At 38.6% G+C, this 19613-nt stretch overlaps 1 protein-coding gene across 1 annotated transcript; it reads left to right on the top strand.

Annotated features, from left to right (window-relative positions):
• The first annotated feature begins 1454 nt into the window (after positions 1-1454).
• On the top strand, positions 1455-19565 carry lifra (LIF receptor subunit alpha a). The gene is made up of 18 exons (XM_079688892.1): positions 1455-1606; positions 9501-9693; positions 9915-10051; positions 10340-10493; positions 10708-10983; positions 11108-11237; positions 11966-12102; positions 12226-12368; positions 12693-12846; positions 13307-13371; positions 13692-13929; positions 14119-14304; positions 14494-14595; positions 14749-14898; positions 15062-15199; positions 15414-15507; positions 15675-15741; positions 15885-19565. The coding sequence occupies exons 2-18, from the start codon at positions 9588-9590 to the stop codon at positions 16569-16571; spliced, it is 2964 nt and encodes a 987-aa protein (XP_079545018.1). The 5' UTR covers positions 1455-1606; positions 9501-9587; the 3' UTR covers positions 16572-19565.
• The last annotated feature ends 48 nt before the right edge of the window (positions 19566-19613 follow it).

Below are 19613 nucleotides of genomic sequence, written 5' to 3'. Positions count from 1 at the left end.
GAGTGTTTAGATAGTTCACTTTAGTCTAAGTTATCTCAGAGGGTCTCAAACGGTTTGTTAACAATTTATGTAAACAAATATTTCCAAGGCAACCTTTATAATTATTTGGATAAATAAAAACAGCTTTGAAATCATTCCAGTGCATACTATAGGACAGTAAACCAGAAATATTGTTTAAATCTGGAGAGATTAAAGAATATGCATAAATAAATAAATGTTAACTGGTAAAATAAGAAATAAATGAACAACAAAAATAAAATAAGTTACATTTACTTGTTATTGGCTATGTTAGGTTATTGGTTATGTCCACATACTTATTTGATTATTAAAATGTAAACCAATCTTTTCGATATGGGTGTTTAGAGTTGTACCCCTTAGATCTAGTCTCTGGCAATTCAGCTCAAAGTGCACCAGATTGAAGCATTTTACTTTATAATGTTGAAAAAAAATCTTCCCCCCTGAACCCATGTGATCCATACAGCACCCCCCATTTGAAACGTTCCCACGGCTATGCTGACAAGTAAGTGAAGAGTAGACAATATAAAGGTATTGGCTTTAGGGAAATGTCCCAGTAGTTTAGGATAATGAAGGTTCTAATCTAATCTATTACATAGCCATTACATTTCTAACTCCTAATGACAGGAAGGCAGAAAGCGCTTTCTACAAATAATAATACTCATAATAATAGCAGACATTTTTTAACAATGACCACAATATCATTATTTTAATAAACCAAATATGAACAATTGAGGAAAATTAGGAAGAACTGATGATTCAAGTAGTAATGTAGTTAGTGCATAAATTACTATTTCAACAAATGTGTTGTTCCAGAGGGCCAGTGGCATTTTACCCTTCATGTTACTAGCGGTATTTACTTGCGGTACCGCGGTGGGCCGGCGGTACCGAAGTGGGCCAATCGAGAGTCCCGGGCTGATTTGTAGTCCCAGTCCGCCCCTGCCTTTATATATATGGTAATGACCCAGCCCAATACTGCTTAGCTTCCCAAATCAGCTAAACTCAGGCTTTGACGCAAGGAGTAAATGAATGTCTACTAATCTGAAGGTCAGTGATTTGATTCCCAGTATTTGACAGGCAAAATGTCATAAAGGCATGACAAGATGGAAATGCAAATGTCCACTTCCCAGAGAGCGCTCCCATCAGTGGAGCTTCCCTGCTGGCCAGCCTTTTATTTATTTTTCTATTTAAATTTTGTAATTATATTTGTATTCTATTATTCACCCACCATGCCATGTGGTCGAGTAACTCCACATAAATGCCATAGACTGTATACAACCATAGACTGTATCAAACCAAAGACTCCGTAGTAGTATAAAACAGTATATCCCGTTTTTCCTGTGTAACTTTAATGCAGCAGAAAAACGCCCTCTCCCCTGTGAAAAACAGTTAAGTGGAAGCCTATTGGTCTGTGCACGTGTCAATCAAACGCATGGTTCGCTTCATTCCAGTAATCCCAACCTTCTCTGGATCCATAGGGATTGGTCCAAGTACACAGCACGGGGCAGGTTTTATTGAAGAAACTGGATTATTGGATTACTTAAACCGATACATATTACAACACCGAAAGTAATAGCGTTCTACATAAAAGGTAATGTTGGTGTTATTTCTAAATGTATAACAGTTTACTGGTACTAGATATCGTTGTTTTAACGAACATTAGTGGCCTCTTCTGCCTGTGGGTTGTGTTGTAATGTGTGCGGTGCTGCCGGCTAAATGGGTTCAAAATGACATTTAATTTAATTTATACTCTGTGTCCCCTGGTAAAATGTTGTTATGAAATGATTGCTAACTAAATGTCTCAGTGTAATCACCGTCTGTTCGTTGTTTATGGTAGTACATGAGAAAGGTACCCATGTTGCTGCCCAGTTGCTAATGCTAATATTGTGCTGTGATGAGGCAGTTCGGGATAAACACTTTTTCGGGAGGAGCACAATCCAATCCCAAAATAGCTATTACACATGAACACTTACTGTTTAAAGTGTTTAAACCATGCACCTAATATGTGTTTGTGTTTGGGACCCTAAAGGTTGCATATGACAGTACAGTAATGTGCAGTTATCATCATGGGAGTTTTGTTCACAGATTAAAACAAATCATAATATCTAACCATTTTTGTTAATTTTCTTATGTATTGATAACAATCCAATTTGTAACAGTATGGATCATAGGCTATTTGTTCTCTCTCTTGGTTTTTAAATGATAAGAACCGTGAAACTTATACACTATACAAATTATGAAGAAATATCGTGTGTTGCTCAAATATGGTCTACATGCACAGAAGAAGAGTTGTTTTTCTCACTGTGAAAATTATAGGGAAAGTTATCACTATATGTAATAAACCAATAAAGTAAATGGCTGCATATAGAATTTAGAGTACATACTAATGCGTGTAATAATGCTGTTGTCCAATATCATGGGGGATTTTAAAATCAGGTGCTGAGTTTTCCTACCGTCCTCGCAGTGTCACTCACTCACTACAAGAAACACTGAACATTAGTCACCACAACAAATTATGATAACAAGGCACCTCCTAGTACCTGGCTGGAGAAAAGCCGCCCTGTTCGAGTGTTTCCTTTATTACCAGTAACAAAATAATATCAAAATAGTGTGTATACTTCTCTCAGGGTTGGACTGGCATAGAGTCTAGTGTTTCTTTCATTTCCTAAGGATAATTATCAAGAAATATATAAAAGCAATTAGTGTGTTTCTCAAGATACTTTTCTACTCACTTCCTGTTGCTTCTGAGATTTACATTTACATTCATCAGAGTTTACAGGGAAACGGAAGGAAGGAAACAGTGTTTGGTTGACGTCCAAAAGCTACACACACAGGACTGAATGTTCTCCACTGAGGTCAGAGCACCGACATTTCACACACAGACACTCATCTGTTAAATCACTCTGGGTTTCACTTATTCTCTCACTTGCATCCGGCTTCCTCTGGTCCCATTTGGAGGTCAAACATAATTTGCACCAACTTTAGCTCATGTTTCAAAATGTCCCCACACTACAGGCCCTGTTTGCTTAAGTCTTTGGTCCTGATGGTCATCGTATTACAGCGTAATGACAGCGTGGCTCAGTGAAGGCCCAGAACAGACACAGAGGTTTTTCCTGACTCCATTTCAGCCGCCTCCTCACACAATTGAGAAAAAGAAAGTAGTAGCATTTGGTTTTTCTTCATGCGCCTGCCAACCCACACAGTTCATCATTTTTCACATGCCAGAACATTTTCTTACTTGCAAAACAAATAATCATTGATAATACAGAAAACGAGGGGCGGTGTCCTGACTGAGTTTTTAAAGTATTTTACTAACATTTTATATCAGCTACTGTGGAGACAAATAAGGCAACTTTCAGTGAAAAATATGTGTTTCCAAGAAATGATTGCTTCACTGTTTGATCACTCCTGCGCTGTATATTTTGGGTGTGAGTATACTTGGACATTTTCCATGGCATACGCCGAAGTGGCTGCCTTGCCCTGCAAAAACAGAATAGTGGCAAAGTCCAGTGTGGAGAAGGGCCATTTTCTCAAGGTGAATCTTTTCTTTCCTATAAAAGGAGTACTGCAGGCAAAGAGATTGTGGTTTTGTTTGTATTTAAGTATCAGAAACATCCTTGTGGTTTTCGTAGATTGCGGCCATGTTTATAAGGGCTGCAAGGACAAGTGCCAGAGCCCAGCAGAGAGGTATTGATTTATGTGCATTTGTAGCTATCAGTTTTCTTGGTAAGATTTCCCAGAATCTGTTGCTGTTTTACCACTTACCATCAGTGCAAGTTTTTTTCCAGGTGTTAGATGGTGGTAGGATATACAAAGATACTTTTTCTGAAGGATCTGTGACCCTTTAAACATATAACTGCTCTTTTTCAAGCGCTAACCTTTGTGGTTCAGGCACAGAAGAGTACTGTGTGTAGTACACAGACTACACACAGCTGTATTTATGTTGAGCTATGCCTCTGAATTTCATCTGGAGGTGATGTTTTTAGAGCCAGGAACACACTGAAATACTTTAAAAAAACTCCTGCCAAGAGTAGAAAACTCAGGAGTGATTCTGTTTAGTTTCTTTTTTGGCTGCAGAAGTAGTTGCTGCATTTGTGCGGCTCTACTTTATTGACGTTGTAAAACATTAGCAGCACCACGCCTCTACCCGATACATTTCTGTAAAAAATGCAAATTGGAACCAGTTATTATGTATTTAAAAAGAAAACTGAATGGACGGGACTTGAAAGTTCCTCCATGTAGGTTCATGTCTGCGTAGGAGCTCAGCCCTCATTTTTGATAACCGTATGTGAAACTACTTTAGGAGCCAGAATAAAAAGAAAACACATCTCTTACTCCTGCTGCTGCAAAATCATTGTAAGGAACGCAAATGCAATCTCGTACCACATGAATTATTGTCAAGACATTTTTGTGTATTTTTAGTATCCTCTTTTTCTATCATTGCATTTATCAATTTATTTGCATCGGTCACCAGGATCTAGATAAAAATGAAAATGTACTTGGTGATTTGGAATAAAACGTGGAGATGTGGAATAAGCAGACTCAAACAGTCTTGCTTCTTTCTCATAATGTTAGTTATCTCTTCCCTGGAAGTGTTTGTGTAACCTCCTGATGTAGAAGTATTTAGCACCTGCAGCAGCTTGTTTCTCTCACTGCACCAAGAAAGCAAAACAATAGTATTTCATCCACCATGATTTCGAAAAAGATATGGGAGAATGGAAGAAAGCAGGTTGTGTTTTATTTTAACATCATTATTTGACACTATACTTTTAGAAGGAATAAATAGCTGTTGGCATAGATGTCTTTATTTTTTATCAATGACAGATGCACTATATGACTTGCACGCTACTTTGTGGTAGTTTTTCCTTTTAAAACCAAAAGAAGATGCGGTATAAGGATAAGGTTAGGGTTATACCATTTTGTTTAGTTATTCAAAATGTGCATTACTTGTATGTTTTTATTTGGTCGTCAGCTCATGTTGTTGAAGTAATGGGCTTGGCACTGCTTTAGGATTTTTTTTTTATTAAGCTATCACGCAGTTTGAGGCCTGTCCCAGCCTGCCTCAAGAGAAACCAGAACAACTGAATGACAGCTTCTGGATGACAGTTACACACACCCAATGACTGAGAATTAAATACACCTCCCTGCAGGTTCAACAAGGCCAAGGCTCATAACAAAATTATTGCAACATCTCCTCCAATGCTTAAATCAGACGGGTTGATCCTGTCTTTCTATTTGAAGAGAGAGAACATTAATCACACACATTGCAGGCTGGACCTTGACCTTACATTCCCAAACTAGTTACTTCTGCAGATAACCTTTTTTTGGTTTTCCAACTTTGTGGTCATATGAAATGTATCTTTTTGTAGTCCCTTTTTGTATCCTCAAAAGTGAAAACACTTTAACCAGTGGATTTCTGCTTGAAAACAATTCAGTATGAGGATGGCAGTTGACAGATAGCTACAGCCTGTCAACAGATTGTGGCAGTGCACCTATCTAGGAAGGTGGAAGGAGGCGGGACCAAGGTAGAAATCAATACATGAGGAGCTTCCATTGAAAATAAACCTGGTTATGTGGGTGGATGAATATTTCCCTGGAAAATAGTTTGAATGACTTCATGAGCAGCTTATGTACAGGCAGGAACATACAGGAAGAAAGCACACAGATACACCCGGGAGCAGAGATGTGGATCATTCCAATTTACACAACAAATAGTTCATAGCATCACAATAATAAATAATCAAGTTAAAAAGCCTTTCAAGAATTTAAAAGTCTGAGTGCAGAGGGGATGAATAATTTTGAAGAGCAATTTGTCTTAAGAGCAGGTAGAGCATATGTACGCCCTGATGGCAACAGATTAAATTAATCTGCAAGAACATGACCTGGAGAGGCCAGAATGCTCTCTGCTTTCCGCAGAATCTGTTGGTTGCAAAAGGAGTTTAAGTTTCACTCCGATGACCTTAGAGCAGGTTTTAACAATGTTTTTTAGGCTGTTCCTGTCTTTCAGTGTAAGGCTATGGAACCTGCAGATAAAAGAAAAACAAATAAGGCTCTTAATGAATGCTTGGTAAAAACGACAAAGAATGAAAGGCCCGACAGAGAAAGAGTTCAGTTTGCGAAGAAGGTGCATTCTCTGTTGAGCCTGCTTCACAATACACTCAGTATTCACATCAAATTTAAGGTGGTCATAGAAAATGGTGCCCAAGTATTTATATGATGTGGCAATTTCAACCTTGTCATTGTGTATGATGCACTCCTTAGGAACATGCTTGTGACGTCTAAAGTCAATTATCAATTCCTGGGTTTTAGAGACATTTAAATCCAGAAGACTTTCATCATCACACCAGGAAATAAAGTCAGTAAAAGCACACTCGTGGCCTGATTCTGAACCGCTAAGGAGGGACAAGAGGGCGGTATCAGAGAATTTAACCAAGTAGCTGTTGTCTTGCATGCGTGTTCCTCTTCAAACTAGCAGCCTTCAATACTTGTGTATGTGTATGGGTCTGTTATGCATGTGGAATAAATAAAGCTCCCATGTACTTGCAAGTAGCTGGTGATAGTTTAACTTGTAGAGTTGGTTGGGTGTATTATTTATTCCTGTAGAACATTTTCCCACACTCTTAAGGTTCTTCAGCACTGTGTACTTTGACTGAAATACCACAGAAATGTTACTGAAAGTGGAATGTGCTGGAATGTAAGTATGTTATTTATATATTACCTCTAAAATACAGAGGCATTTCCTTGTGCTTAAAATGCGGCATCACATAAGGGAACATAACAACTAGATGGTATTACATTACATTACATTATTCTTGTTAGACGCTTTTATCCAAAGCGACTTACATACTCAATACCGTGGACAATCCCCACAGGAGCAATTTGGGGTGAAGTGTCTTGCCCAGGGACACAACAACATGCTGACTGCAATGGGGTTTGAACCTGTGACCCCCTGATCCCACCACCAAGGCTCTATCCACTGCGCCACACGCCTCCTAATTCATTGTTAGTAGATAAAGAGCGATACAAGCCTTATGTCTTTGGTCCTGTTGGTCATCGTATGACAGCGTAATGACAGCCTTGCTCAGTGTAGGCCGAGAACAAACACAGAGGTTTTTCCTGACTCCGGTTCAGCTGCCATCCCACACAATTAAGGAAGAGACAATAGTAGCTCAGATTTTAAATTGTATTTTCTAAATGTCGTTGTGATCGTAAGATACTTTAAGGTTTGTCGTTGTGTATTCTGTTCAGATGGATAAATATAAAGAACTTAGAATATATCAAGTACTGCAGGGGGTTAAATACATTTGGAAAACAATGCATATAAGATAGTTTTCATCCCAATTTCACAATACGACAAGCTTGTGGTGGTGATCTGGAGTAATTATGGCTGTGTGTCTCAATCCAGTTTTTATTTTTGTCCTTGGTTTGGCTCCAGCTGGGATAAGATTCCACTTTATACTTTAGGATATCTTTGAGACTGGTGGACTTAGGTGGACTTAAAGTCCAATGATGACGTTCCCAAAAAAGGTCATTATAATAATGAATCAGTAATTCCAATTTGCTAACACAATGTAGTTTTTACGCATAGGGAAAAAAGTATGCCAGCTACCACACATACCTTCTCATTTAAAGCAAACATAGATCATTTTTCACATGTTATTCAGCTACTGTGTGGACAAGTAAGTAAATGTAACGACTACTACAGTGCAACAAAACAGGAAGATTAAATGTGGACTCTTAAACATAAGATCTCTAGCATCTAAAGCAATATTGGTAAATTATTTAATATCAGATTATAATAATTGATATGCTGTCTCACTGAAACTTGGTTGAGACATGAAGAATATGTCAGCATAAATGAGGCCACTCCACAGGCACAGGCCGAGGAGGTGGAGTTGCAGCAATCTTTGACTAAAATGTACTTATCAATACTAAACCAAAATTAAATTATACCTCAAATAATAAATTGACTTATTTTTAGTCTTACGCATCCGACCTGGAAAACTATGCAGCCAATCTTATTTGTTACAGTGTACCGTGCACCAGGTCCTTATTCCGAATTTTGATCAGAATTCTCTGAGTTTTTATCAGCTTTGGTACTTAAAACAGATAAAGTAATTATCGTAGGTGACTTTAATATTCATGTTGACGACGATAAAAATAGTCCTGGATCCGGAGTCCTGAGTCCTAGATCCTGTGTCCTGGATCCTCTATCCTGAGTCCTGGATCCTGAGTCCTGGACTTCGAGTCGTGGCTGAACCTATCACTGTGGTCCTGCCTGACTCTCATCATACTACTTCCCTGATGGCTCCCAAAGGATTGTTGACATCCTTGTGGATTCATCTTCCTATTATAGACACATGCATTTCCAAACATTTGGTCTACCTGTGAGTGTGCTGTAAAATGTATTATCTCTTTGATTTACACACGGCATCTATTGCACGTCTGTCCGTCCTGGGAGAGGGATCCCTCCTCTGTTGCTCTCCCGGAGGTTTCTCCCATGTTCCCCTTTAAACTGTGGGGTTTTTCCTTATTTGGAAGTGTTTCCTTGTACGATGTGAGGGTCTAAGGACAGAGGGTGTTGTATTGTCATACTGATATTTGTGAAGTCCACTGAGACAAATGTAACATTAAATATAAACAAACATTGATTGATTGATTGATGACTGAGCAAATTTGGTTTTCCAAGAAATGATTGCAGAGGTTGATCCGTCCTGCACAGTATATTTTGTGTGTGAGTATACTTGGACATTTTCCTCGGCATAACCCAAAATGGCTGCTTTGCCCTGCTGATTAGTCAAACAGAATAGTGGCAAAGTCCAGTGTGGAGAGAGGCAGTGTTCTTTGCGTGAGACTATGTTTCTCAGTATCCTTGTTGTCATTGTAGTTTGTGGCTACATTTATAAGGAGTGTCAGAGCCCAGCAGAGAAATATTGATTTGTGTGTTCGTGTGCATTTGTAGCTATCCGTTTCTTGGTTAGATTTCCCAGAATCATAACAAAATTAGATGTTTTTGCAGATAACCTCTTTTTGGTATGGAAATCTGAAACACATTCTATCTTGTTTTAATCCCTTTGTATCCTCAATATAAGTTAACTGTTGCAGTATAACAATGTGATAATACTTTAACACACAGCCAGAACCAGTGACGAGCATACTCACCTAACCTCTAAGCTTTCAAATAAAAACGACTTTGTGCCTGCAGTCTGAATATACACAGGGCATTTGGTTTGCATTTTTAAAAAAAAACAGTTCACAGGTGTCTTCTTCTCAGCACCACACCTTCACAGTATTAAACACCACTTGACTTGACTTTCTTCAGGTAACCAATATTATTTAGACAAAATCGGTTTCCAAATGAGGGACACTCTCATTTTGATTTGGTTGAAAGTGAATGTTGAATATGTTGTTTTACCAGATCTGTATTATTTATTCATTGTACATTTGACCTTGTTCTCTCTCTCTTCTGCTGTCTGCTCCCCCAGACCCACCTTGCCTCTCAGGATGTGTAGCATGGTGTTGCTGTAGTGGACCTTAGGATCAGCATACAGTGACTCCGCTCGTTGGACACCATGCCTCACTTAAGTGTCAATCCCAGCTCAAAGCCTAACTGTAGCACGGTATGGCTCATCTCTGTCCTCCTAGGCCTATTGGCTGTACACACTAATGCCAATGATGGTAAGAAGCAAACTCCACTCTGATTCTTATAAATTAATCATCTACTATGCTCAATGCACACAAAGTGAAAAGTCTTGAATATTGATGAAAGATTGCAGGTCCATATGGAAAGCTGTCCTCTTTGGTTCTATCTGGCTGATACTAACAAACATTTTGCAGCTATTAACTTAATCTGAATGAATTTACTCATTGAAATCACTTAATCATGGTCTTTTTTCCAGTCCTTACTGTACCACAGCAGGTGAGCCTGTCAACCAACATGGACTCACAACAACTATCCATATCATGGCTGGCAGGAGTAGCCACGACCTTTGACCTCATGATCCTAAGAACTGAACTCAATGAAACTGTCTTCTATGTAAGAGCATTTCTTTTTTAGTTATCATCTTCTCTTATTCTACAGTTATGCTACAAGTTGGGTACATCCTTATGCAAAAATAGGCATAGCCCGACCTACAATTTACATCTGACGCATTTGTTGACAACTAAATATATTTTTATCTTGGCAATACACTTTGCAATCATAGCTTATTTGATATAATCATTGAGTGCAATAATACAAGTGTATTTTCCTGTTTGATCGATGAGTGTCATCTAGCGTATTCATGTTCTTTCCCTCACTGGGTTTTCTGTGTGTTATCTGTAGGAGACTGTGTCTGTGATGGTGAGTCAGCTGAGCGGTCGGCATGAGTGGAACTGGACCTCAGTTGAACCGCTGCAGTGTACCTCGCTGTCCATCAAAATCTGCTCAAGAGAGGGACAGTCAACAAGTGAATGGAGCAACACTGAGATACTACAAGGTCAGAGGGGCCACAACTCACATAAACATAAATGCTGCTTTGCTTGACCTTCAATTTCTAGGGGGCTATTTCTGATGAATGTTTTTCTCTGAAAGCTTCTACAAAAAAATGGCTTTCCCTAATTATTAAAGATCACTATTTATATCTCTGGCTACCCTTTTCTCTGTCATTTGAACATTGTAAACACTACGTTTTTTTCTTTCTCCTTATTTAGGTAGCGACCTCCCCAGTGAAGAGGAATGGCAGATGTTCCCCCTCGACAGAGTCGTACCCGTGGGGGCCAATACCACCTTCTGTTGTATTGTGAAAGAGGGGAAGCAGTTTGGTACCATCAACTACGGCAATAAAGTCATGAACACAACCCGACTGAGTAGGCGAAGTTACGCCACTACAGTGTTTAATCAGGGTCTGTCCGGCCCATCGGGAACCAACGTCGTCTGTTACAATAGCTTCAAAGAAATTGTAATTGGAGCAGTGGTGTTTGTTGGATGTAAGATAAAAAAAGAACTGAACTGTTAATCTTATTTTGTTATGTTTACATAGTCTTTATCATTACATGTACTGTATATTATTAAACAAAGAAGTTACTTACTAATTATTCTCCTCTTCCCCAGATCCTCCACTGCCCAGTGATTTTGTGTGTGAGACTCATGACCTAACCTCGGCTGTGTGCTTGTGGAACGAAAGACGAAACACAAATTTGTACAAGAAGACACGAGGAACACGCTACACGCTGAACAATAGGTAACACAGTCACTCGTATATGCAAAACGTTACCTTTAAAAACGGCTGAACCTCATCTGGGCTCACACATGTACCGGCAAAATGGCTTTAACCCGACATTAAACCTTAGGATACTGTAGGGCTCAGGTTGGGTAGCAGAACATCATCATTCTGTCATTCACAACAAGCTCATAGTTATTGTGTGAAAGAACCCAAAGCCTATTTAATTAAACAATAGTATATGTAGCTGACTAAGATATTAAAATGCTTTTAATTCAATGGAAATTGGAAAGTCATAAAGGTTCGGGATAGCAGTGGCAATGATGGATGTTTACCTGAGTCAGATTCTCAGCGATTTATGGACAAGACCGACTATAACGCCACTTTCTGAGAAATGACCCCTGCATTATTTATAGTTGTTATGACTGCCTTTCCGGAAGAAAATCAACCAACAGAAAGATAATTATAAGAAAAAAAAGGCACTTAGTCAAAGTAACCACTTGCTGCTTCTGTGTATCCATTAAAACATGTTGGTGTATATAGTGTAGGCTCTCTGCCAGGCCTTTTAGAGGAATAGTCTGAAGGCTGGCTTGAAGAGAAGTTACATTATGAATGTGTTCAGGCCTTTGTCTGTAGGTCAGATTGCCTGTCTAAACTAAAGTGATTATAGTTGATGTCATTAGGTTGCTTTGACATTTGTGTTCTTAGAGATCCCCGTTTATTTTAGATCTATTATATTTTCTCTGTAGGACATTTAATTTGAGCTGGTCACGGAACCCGCAGAAAGAGCGTCGTGTGGACCACTGGGAGGGTAATTGGACCCTATTGGTTGTGAATCTTCTCGGCCAGTACAGCCTCACTGACTCCGCTGAGCTCAGTCACAGAGGTAGGTCTATCACCCTAACCTTATCAAAATCAACGGACAGTATTTTTTTCAAAGTAAAGGTAATGTACACATAAAAAGCACAGCCCCACACCCCTCAGTTCACTGATTGTTTTCCCTCCTCAGTGACTCCAGTAGCACCAGAGAACCTGACCTTTGTTGCCCATGCCACGAATGCCACTGTGCTGTGGCAGTGGAAGTACGACGGCTACAGTTCCCTGGCTCTTTTCTGCCAGGTGGAGCTCACCTCCCAAGGGTACAAAACAAATGTGAGTTGTTTGCTTATTTGTGTGTATGTTGAGGATAAGGACCATTTTGTCAATTTGCGTGTGTTTTTTTTCCTCTGCCTGTCTTAATGTACAGAACAATCTTTCTCTTCGTTTTTTTGGTCCATCTTTAATTGGTTTGTGTATATTTAATATGTCAGTCACTTAGATAACTTCCATTGTTCACCTACATTTCCTTTACAACATTCTTTACATAATGGCCTTCCATTACTTTTTACAAATGCGAGCTTGTGTAGGCATATTCTCTCCGTTTGTGTGACCTTTAATAAACCACATAATAATGCTTTCTAATGTGTGTGTGTGCAGCATACCTTCTCTGGTGTGGGTCTGCGGGCGGTAGTCCTACCCGACCTGTATCCTTACGAGGACTACAGTGTTCAAGTCCGCTGCGGTGCCCAGCAGAATTTCTGGAAGTGGGGGAGCTGGAGCGAAACAATGTCCTTCACAAGCAGCAGCATTGGTAAAAGTTTTATCTTTTGTAAAGTGTCTCTAGTTCATAAGAGATTTCAGTTTTTTCTATTAAATAATTTCTTTCTATAAAAGGGTTAGAAACTGTGAAACTGCACATATTGTCAGAGCCCAATGTGATTTCTCTCAGATTGCTTGTTTGATCTCCAACAGTCAAAAATACCAAATTGATTTAAACAACAGCTATTTCGTTTTCAGACACTCATTTCAATATTCTGGGCGTTACCAGGATGTATTGAGCCGTTTATGTGTAATGGTTTGTAACAAATAATTGTGGTTGCTACATGCTGACTCATCTAAAATGATTAGCAAATACTTTTTTTATATAATCAAAATATTTTCCTTTTTTACCTTTCATTTTATGCGCTGTATTTATAGTAGAAGTGTTTTTGCGATTACGAAGCAGAAGCTGTGATCATTTTTATTTAGTTGTATTTTTTGCGTTCTTTCAGTTCCAGAAGCTCCTGATATGTGGGTGTGGATGAACAAAGACTACACCGGGCAGGTCATTTGGAAGGTATTTCTTCCTTTTTGTGTCTTGCTATTGAACTAGTTTAGACTTTAATCATGGATTTACAAATGATCATTTGCTATTTTTACTGCAGTAAACACAGACTGATCGCAACATCACATAATTGCATTATTCTATTTCAATGCATATATACCTCGTCTCTGTCTAGCATCCTTCCTTCTTTTACTCTCTTTCTCTATTTTGACATGAATAAACTTTACATGAAGTGAATAAATACATATCATGCATGCCTGAAATATAAAAGGGGATTTAAAATGTCTCTGTCTTCTCTCCTCCCATTCTTCTCTTTGCTTGATATTTTCTAGCTGCTGACTCGAAGACAGAGTCGTGGTCTGATGACAGGATATGAAGTTACTCTCTGGAGCCCGGGGGAAAGTTTACAGCACACAGAAATCTTACCAGCGGATACCTTTGCTGTACCAGTCAACCTGACACAGATGGCTACCGCCAGCAGTGACAACATGGTTATGGCAACTGTAACAGCAAAGAACACTGAAGGGGTTTCTCTACCTGCAAGTGTACTTATACCTCTACGTTTGACAGGTATGTGGAAATGTGTTAACTATGTAAGAAGCAAGGCAGAAGGCAAAAGTGATTAGTTTAATTATTCTTAGAGGTTAAGTTATTATGACATAAATATTGAGTTAAGTGTTTAGGTACTGAGAGCATCTGTGTAATTTAGTTTTGGTTCCACTGTCTGGAAACACTTTTCTGTATTTTCTGTCTTTCTAGACGCTGATCCCCGTGCTGTGTCCCAGGCAGTTTATACGGACAGCGGTTTCTCTCTGTTCTGGCAGAGCGATGTCAACACCACCTGTGCTTATGTGGTAGAATGGCATAATACTTCCTGCAAGTGGAACTGCCCTGTGGACTGGATCAAGGTTGCTCCTGGAAACACTAATGTCTCCATTGAGTCAGGTATGCGTGGCTTGATGTCTCCTTTAAAAAGATATTCACTTTCAAAGTCTTTAAAAATGTGTTTTCAAAACATTTTGAATGTACAGCACAGGCAGAAAGAACTCCGCCATCATTGTCACCCCTTGTCATTCCCTATTTTGGACAGTTTTTAGTGATTTAAAAAAATTAAACATCTTTCTTTGCCATCAGCCAACTTCCAGCCGGGTGTGAGGTACAACTTCTCCCTGTACAGCATCTCCTCCGAGGCCCCAGAGCTGCTGCAGCGTTGGCAGGGATACATGCAGGAGCTTGGTAAGGATAGCACTGAATGTGAAGTAACCTATACTTCCAAGAAGCAATTACTTCATAAATCATACTTTTACATTGTAATTGCTTAGTCTTTGTTCTAATTTCCTTTGTTTTTCCTCTCACCCATCCCCTCTGTTTTCATTTCCCCTTCCACAGTCCCTTCCAGTCCTGTCCTGTCTCTGTTAACCACCCAGGAGGACTCTGATATTCTCCTGACCTGGGGACACATCCCACTGGTCAGCAGAAGAGGCTTCCTTCTGGGCTACAACATATACATTAGCAGTGGCTCACAGCTCACACTTCTAGGTAAATGTATACAAATGCATTAATTACAACAATCATCAAAATATGAATGTGCATTCTGTATCCTGTTAAACTTACACAATTTCCTTCTCATTTCTCCCTCCATTTTCCTGGATTTTATTTGTATCCAATGCCACTTTCTTGCTTGCACATGTGCTTTACACAGCCAACCTGTCAGACCCAGGAAGCAGGAGCTACACAGTCAAAGGTCTTTCTGAAGGCTCCTATAAATTTACTGTCAAGGCCTACACCTCAGCAGGAGAGGACACGGGTGCCACTGCCTCCATAATGCTGGAGCCATTCAGTAAGTGCATGTATAGTTATATTTTAATAACTTTAACTGGTCATTTAAATTTGTGTTTATTCTACAACTATTACAAAAGTTGCATGTACAAACGGATTTTGTACAAATAAATATTAACAAGTGAACACACTGTGAGTTATATTCCAAAGTAGGAAGAATGTAATCTTCCTTTAGTTCTAATATCTCTAATAACTCTACTGTCTTGTCCTGACAGCTGATTGGCTGATTCTGGAAATCTTGGCTTCCTTGGGAGTGACAGCCTTATTCCTGGTCATTGTCACCTTTTTATGCTACAAGAAACGGAAATGGTGAGAATGTTAAGCTATATCCTGTGACTCTTTCATGTGAGATTTATAAATATTGTAGCTAATATCCAGTAGCAATAACTTTTAGAATTGTTTTAAAAATTCTCTATGAGGAGGTACTATTTTAATTTGTAAAAATGTAATGAAAATGTTTTTTTGCTTGTCACCAGGGTGAAAAAGGCCTTCTATCCAGACATACCTGAGCCCAAGCTGCCTGGTGATTGGTCCAGGTCACAGGTACATTATCAGTCTAACTCATCTGACCCTTACCACTAAAATAATTCTATATATATATAACTATTGACAATTTTTGTATGTTCCTGATAGGCAGTTCCTGTGTAACTAATGAAGTGTTTAAAATAATGATTCTTGTCTCACAGGCACCGTTGGATGTGAAGCCTCCTCACCACAGTTTGGTCCATATGGTAGAAAGGCCTGAGTGGGATTCTAGTAAAGAAGCGCTCGTCGTCATTCCTGAAGAAGATGAGGATGAAGATGGTCAGGGGATAGGAGACGAGCTAGTTGACACAGATGAGCCAACGTCATTACGCTACTACAACCATGTAGTAGATGAGCGGCCCATAAGACCACGTTACCCAGACTCCTCTGATTCTTCCGCCTCCTCTTTAGATTCAGCACGCACCGATGTGACATACACGGGGATCCAGACATCAGGGTCTTCTTTTGTCTTCCAGCTAGATCCTCAGGGCTCTTCTGAGGGCCACCAACCCCAGGCTGACCCATCCTTCTGTGCAGGAGGAGGGGGAGGTTACCGGCCCCAGATGCAATCTAGAGTCCCTAGTGATGACACGGGCCCAGCGTCACCCAATCCTTTTCCAGAGTCCCAGGCTGCTAGTGGCTACAAACCCCAGAGCTCCTGGCAAATGGACTCCCCGGTGGACGATGGGGAAGGTCGCAGCCGTGCATCCTCTCTTGGTTCCCCCACCTCAATTGCTTCCACTCAGTTCCTCCTCCCTGATGGAGAGGATGATACAGAGGAGATACGACAGCACTCATCATCAGCAGCAACATGGTTAACCAACTTGCTGTCATCCACAAAACCATAAATCATCTATCTCTCTCAATACTAGCCGCCAGGCCAGGGGGGTTACATAACACATTTGGATTCAGTGCTTTTACCAGTGTCATTTACAAAACAAGCCTAATCCATATGGTCTACATCAGTCTACATGTCCCCTCTGATGTAGTACTACATTACAGTTGCACTTAAACAGCAAGTTTATAATGCCATTCAAGTGGTTTATTCCAAAGATACAGAAAAGTGTATATAGTTAATTTTATGTCATGCAAATATCATAGATACAAATCTGTATATTTATATATCAAAACTATTCTTTCCTAGCAAACCGCTTAAAAAAAATATTTCTGTATGATTCTTTTAAACCATATTTATAGCACCCCCTGGCAACCTGGTGGTGCTAACGTCCCCTCGATGCCTTTCCAGTGACTCCGTCTGAAGGCCAGTTAGCAATGGCATATCCTGTTACAATTGAGTACATCCAGTTTATCTTCCGTTTCAGATGTTTTTATTTGACTGTGATATGAACTTCACTACACTACAGAAGACCCATTAAAATATGAATGTTTTAAACCAAATGACACCACAAAAAAGGTAAAGGATATTTGTTGGACAACACTACAAAAGAACAGTTTCTATAGAAAGTATCCATGTCTTCTGCTGGTCCGCCATTGGGATAATCTCACCTGTTTTGTGACAGTTAATGAGCTCCTGAAAGAAAAAGAGGCATTAAGCTGTAAATAAAAGTGATACCATTTTAAATGCATGTTAAGATGGCACTCTCCTGGATCAATAACAAGGTGGTTCCTATCCTCATAGATGTGATCTATTTTTCACAAATTACTGTCTGAACAGTGGGATGTTGAAAAATGAACTTTTACATAAGAAAAGTTAATATTTTACACAGATACACAAGTGGTGCTGTCAGTAATGGTCTGGAATTGTAAGGGTGATGAGTCCTGTGGATATATACACTGATATAAGCTAGAACATTAATACAAACAGATTAATTTACTAACACACTGATATGTTACTTTCTTTTTGCAGTATTTCTTTTGTTGAAAATGTATTTATTTTAGAGTAAGGTCAGTATCCTTTTTTATGTAGCTATGTGATTTGCTTTATCCTCAAGTTGATAATTGGTATTAGACAGATTATGTTAATTAACTTGGATGGTTATTTGCAGTGTTTTAATTGCCTTGATAAATATAATGCTTCCAGTCTTGTGCATCAACTTAATTTTCACACAATGCCTTGCTCCTAAATGTTATGTATAAGGGAAAAAAAAGTTTTACAATAAAAGCTTTATTTTATTGGACAACCAGAATCCTCTGGCACTGTGCGTAACATCTACAAAGTAGTCCCTTTTAATCAACTTCAGTAAGCGCTGATTTTTTTAAAGCTTTGGTTAAAATAAAATTACCACATTGTTGTGAGTGAAAACTTGTTTATGTTTTGGAAGATTTAAGTCTACAAAACATGTTTGTTTTCAAATGTAAAATGTTTTTATCCCCTTTATTTATCTCAACTCCTCTTGGAAAAAGGAATCTTGAAATGCTTCTATACAAAAATGTGTTGAAATGGCCTTATGAATATTCTTAAATTGAAAGCAATTCGTCATCTCCATTATGGGTCAAACAGCCCTAGGATTCCCAAAAGTATGATTTTTCAAATAATATTTTATATTCTAATCCAGCGGTAAACAGGATGTTTATTTTACCATATCTCTCAGACCCATGTGGCAGCCCTTGGTTACTGTTTCTTAGTGCCTCCAGCCAACAAGCTTTAAGTAAAACTACTGTGATATGAATGAGGACTTTGACTATAGTATGGATGGCTTCACTGATGATGAATTAATGACAGGCAGCGCAGGCAGTCCTCTTTGACTACTGAGAAAAACGTCTCCTTGTACTTTGTCTTGTAACACTGATGTTAATTTTAACTGGGGAAAATGGTTAAAAATAAAAGATAAAACTACAGCTTTCACTATCATATTGAATAAGGGGTAAAACAACCAGTTTGAGATCAGTGAACTTCAAGGCAGTGCTAAAGTGTGTTTTAAGTATTTAAACATGACTGCTTTCTCAAACACACTCTGCTTTGCAGACTAACCTATGAATGTGTTACATGCCTTTGGGTTGATTTGTATTAACAAAAATGGCACCTTTTTATTTTTTTCTCTAAATCTTTGTTTTTACACAACTAATTGTACATATTTGTAAATTTCTTTCATTTATTTTCTCTTACAAAAATCTAATTGATATTACCTATTCTACAAAAAGCAGAGTTGTCTCTTGTGAGAAGAAGAGCAAATGTTTGTTTTGGCGACACCAGATATATAAAGTCCTCTGATATATAAAAGCATCACACTTGTCTGTATATTTGTTGTGTACTTATATACATAGAAGCTTTTTGTCGATACAATCATGTAAACTGATGTAGAATTGTGATCCTGGCTGCTTATAAAATGTATTCTACTTCCTTATCACAGCAGTATCACTTGCCAGACAAATTGTAATTATTGGTAAAACTATGCAGACTCTTACATGCTGACATGCACATTTCCGTTTAGTCTGCTACCTGTTTTCTATGGTCCGCCTACACTTTTTATTTGAACCGATGCTTACACTGTGGAAAGTTACACTTCTATTAGGTTTACAGCAGGGTAAACTTGCTGCCCAACAAGTATTCATCTCTGGTCTTGGATGTTTTTTGTGAAATTATGCATGTTGTATAAACTATTACTACAAAAAAGTGGCTGGTAAATCCTTTAAACACCATGTTTATGTTACCTTATAGCTTAAAACAAATTGCATTGACTTATGTTGTGCACAACAACATGACTACAAATAGGTGTTCCTGAAAAAGATTTTCATTTCATTTTAATTGTCATGATATTTTGCAGAACATTTAACTATGGATAAAAAACAATGTGCTTCTGAGTTAATAAATAAATGTTAACATTTATAACACAAATCGAAATGCTGATTGTTTAAATGCAATAAAGTCATTTGTCTGGCAATTTGTCAATATGTTTTATTTTCCACTTCTATACAGATATTAAAAGTCT

This window comes from Notothenia rossii, assembly GCF_949606895.1.
Source record: "Notothenia rossii genome assembly, chromosome: 6".
NCBI lineage: Eukaryota > Metazoa > Chordata > Actinopteri > Perciformes > Nototheniidae > Notothenia > Notothenia rossii.
Note: the sequence above shows the minus strand (reverse complement) of the source record. Positions and strands in the feature narration are given on the sequence as shown.

Coding starts and splice junctions, on each gene's coding strand:
- lifra (XM_079688892.1), top strand. CDS start 9,588: ATGCCTCACTTAAGTGTCAATCCCAGCTCAAAGCCTAACTGTAGCACG. Junction 14,305..14,493: donor TAATGTCTCCATTGAGTCAG/GTATGCGTGGCT, acceptor CTTTGCCATCAG/CCAACTTCCAGCCGGGTGTG. Junction 15,742..15,884: donor GTGATTGGTCCAGGTCACAG/GTACATTATCAG, acceptor CTTGTCTCACAG/GCACCGTTGGATGTGAAGCC.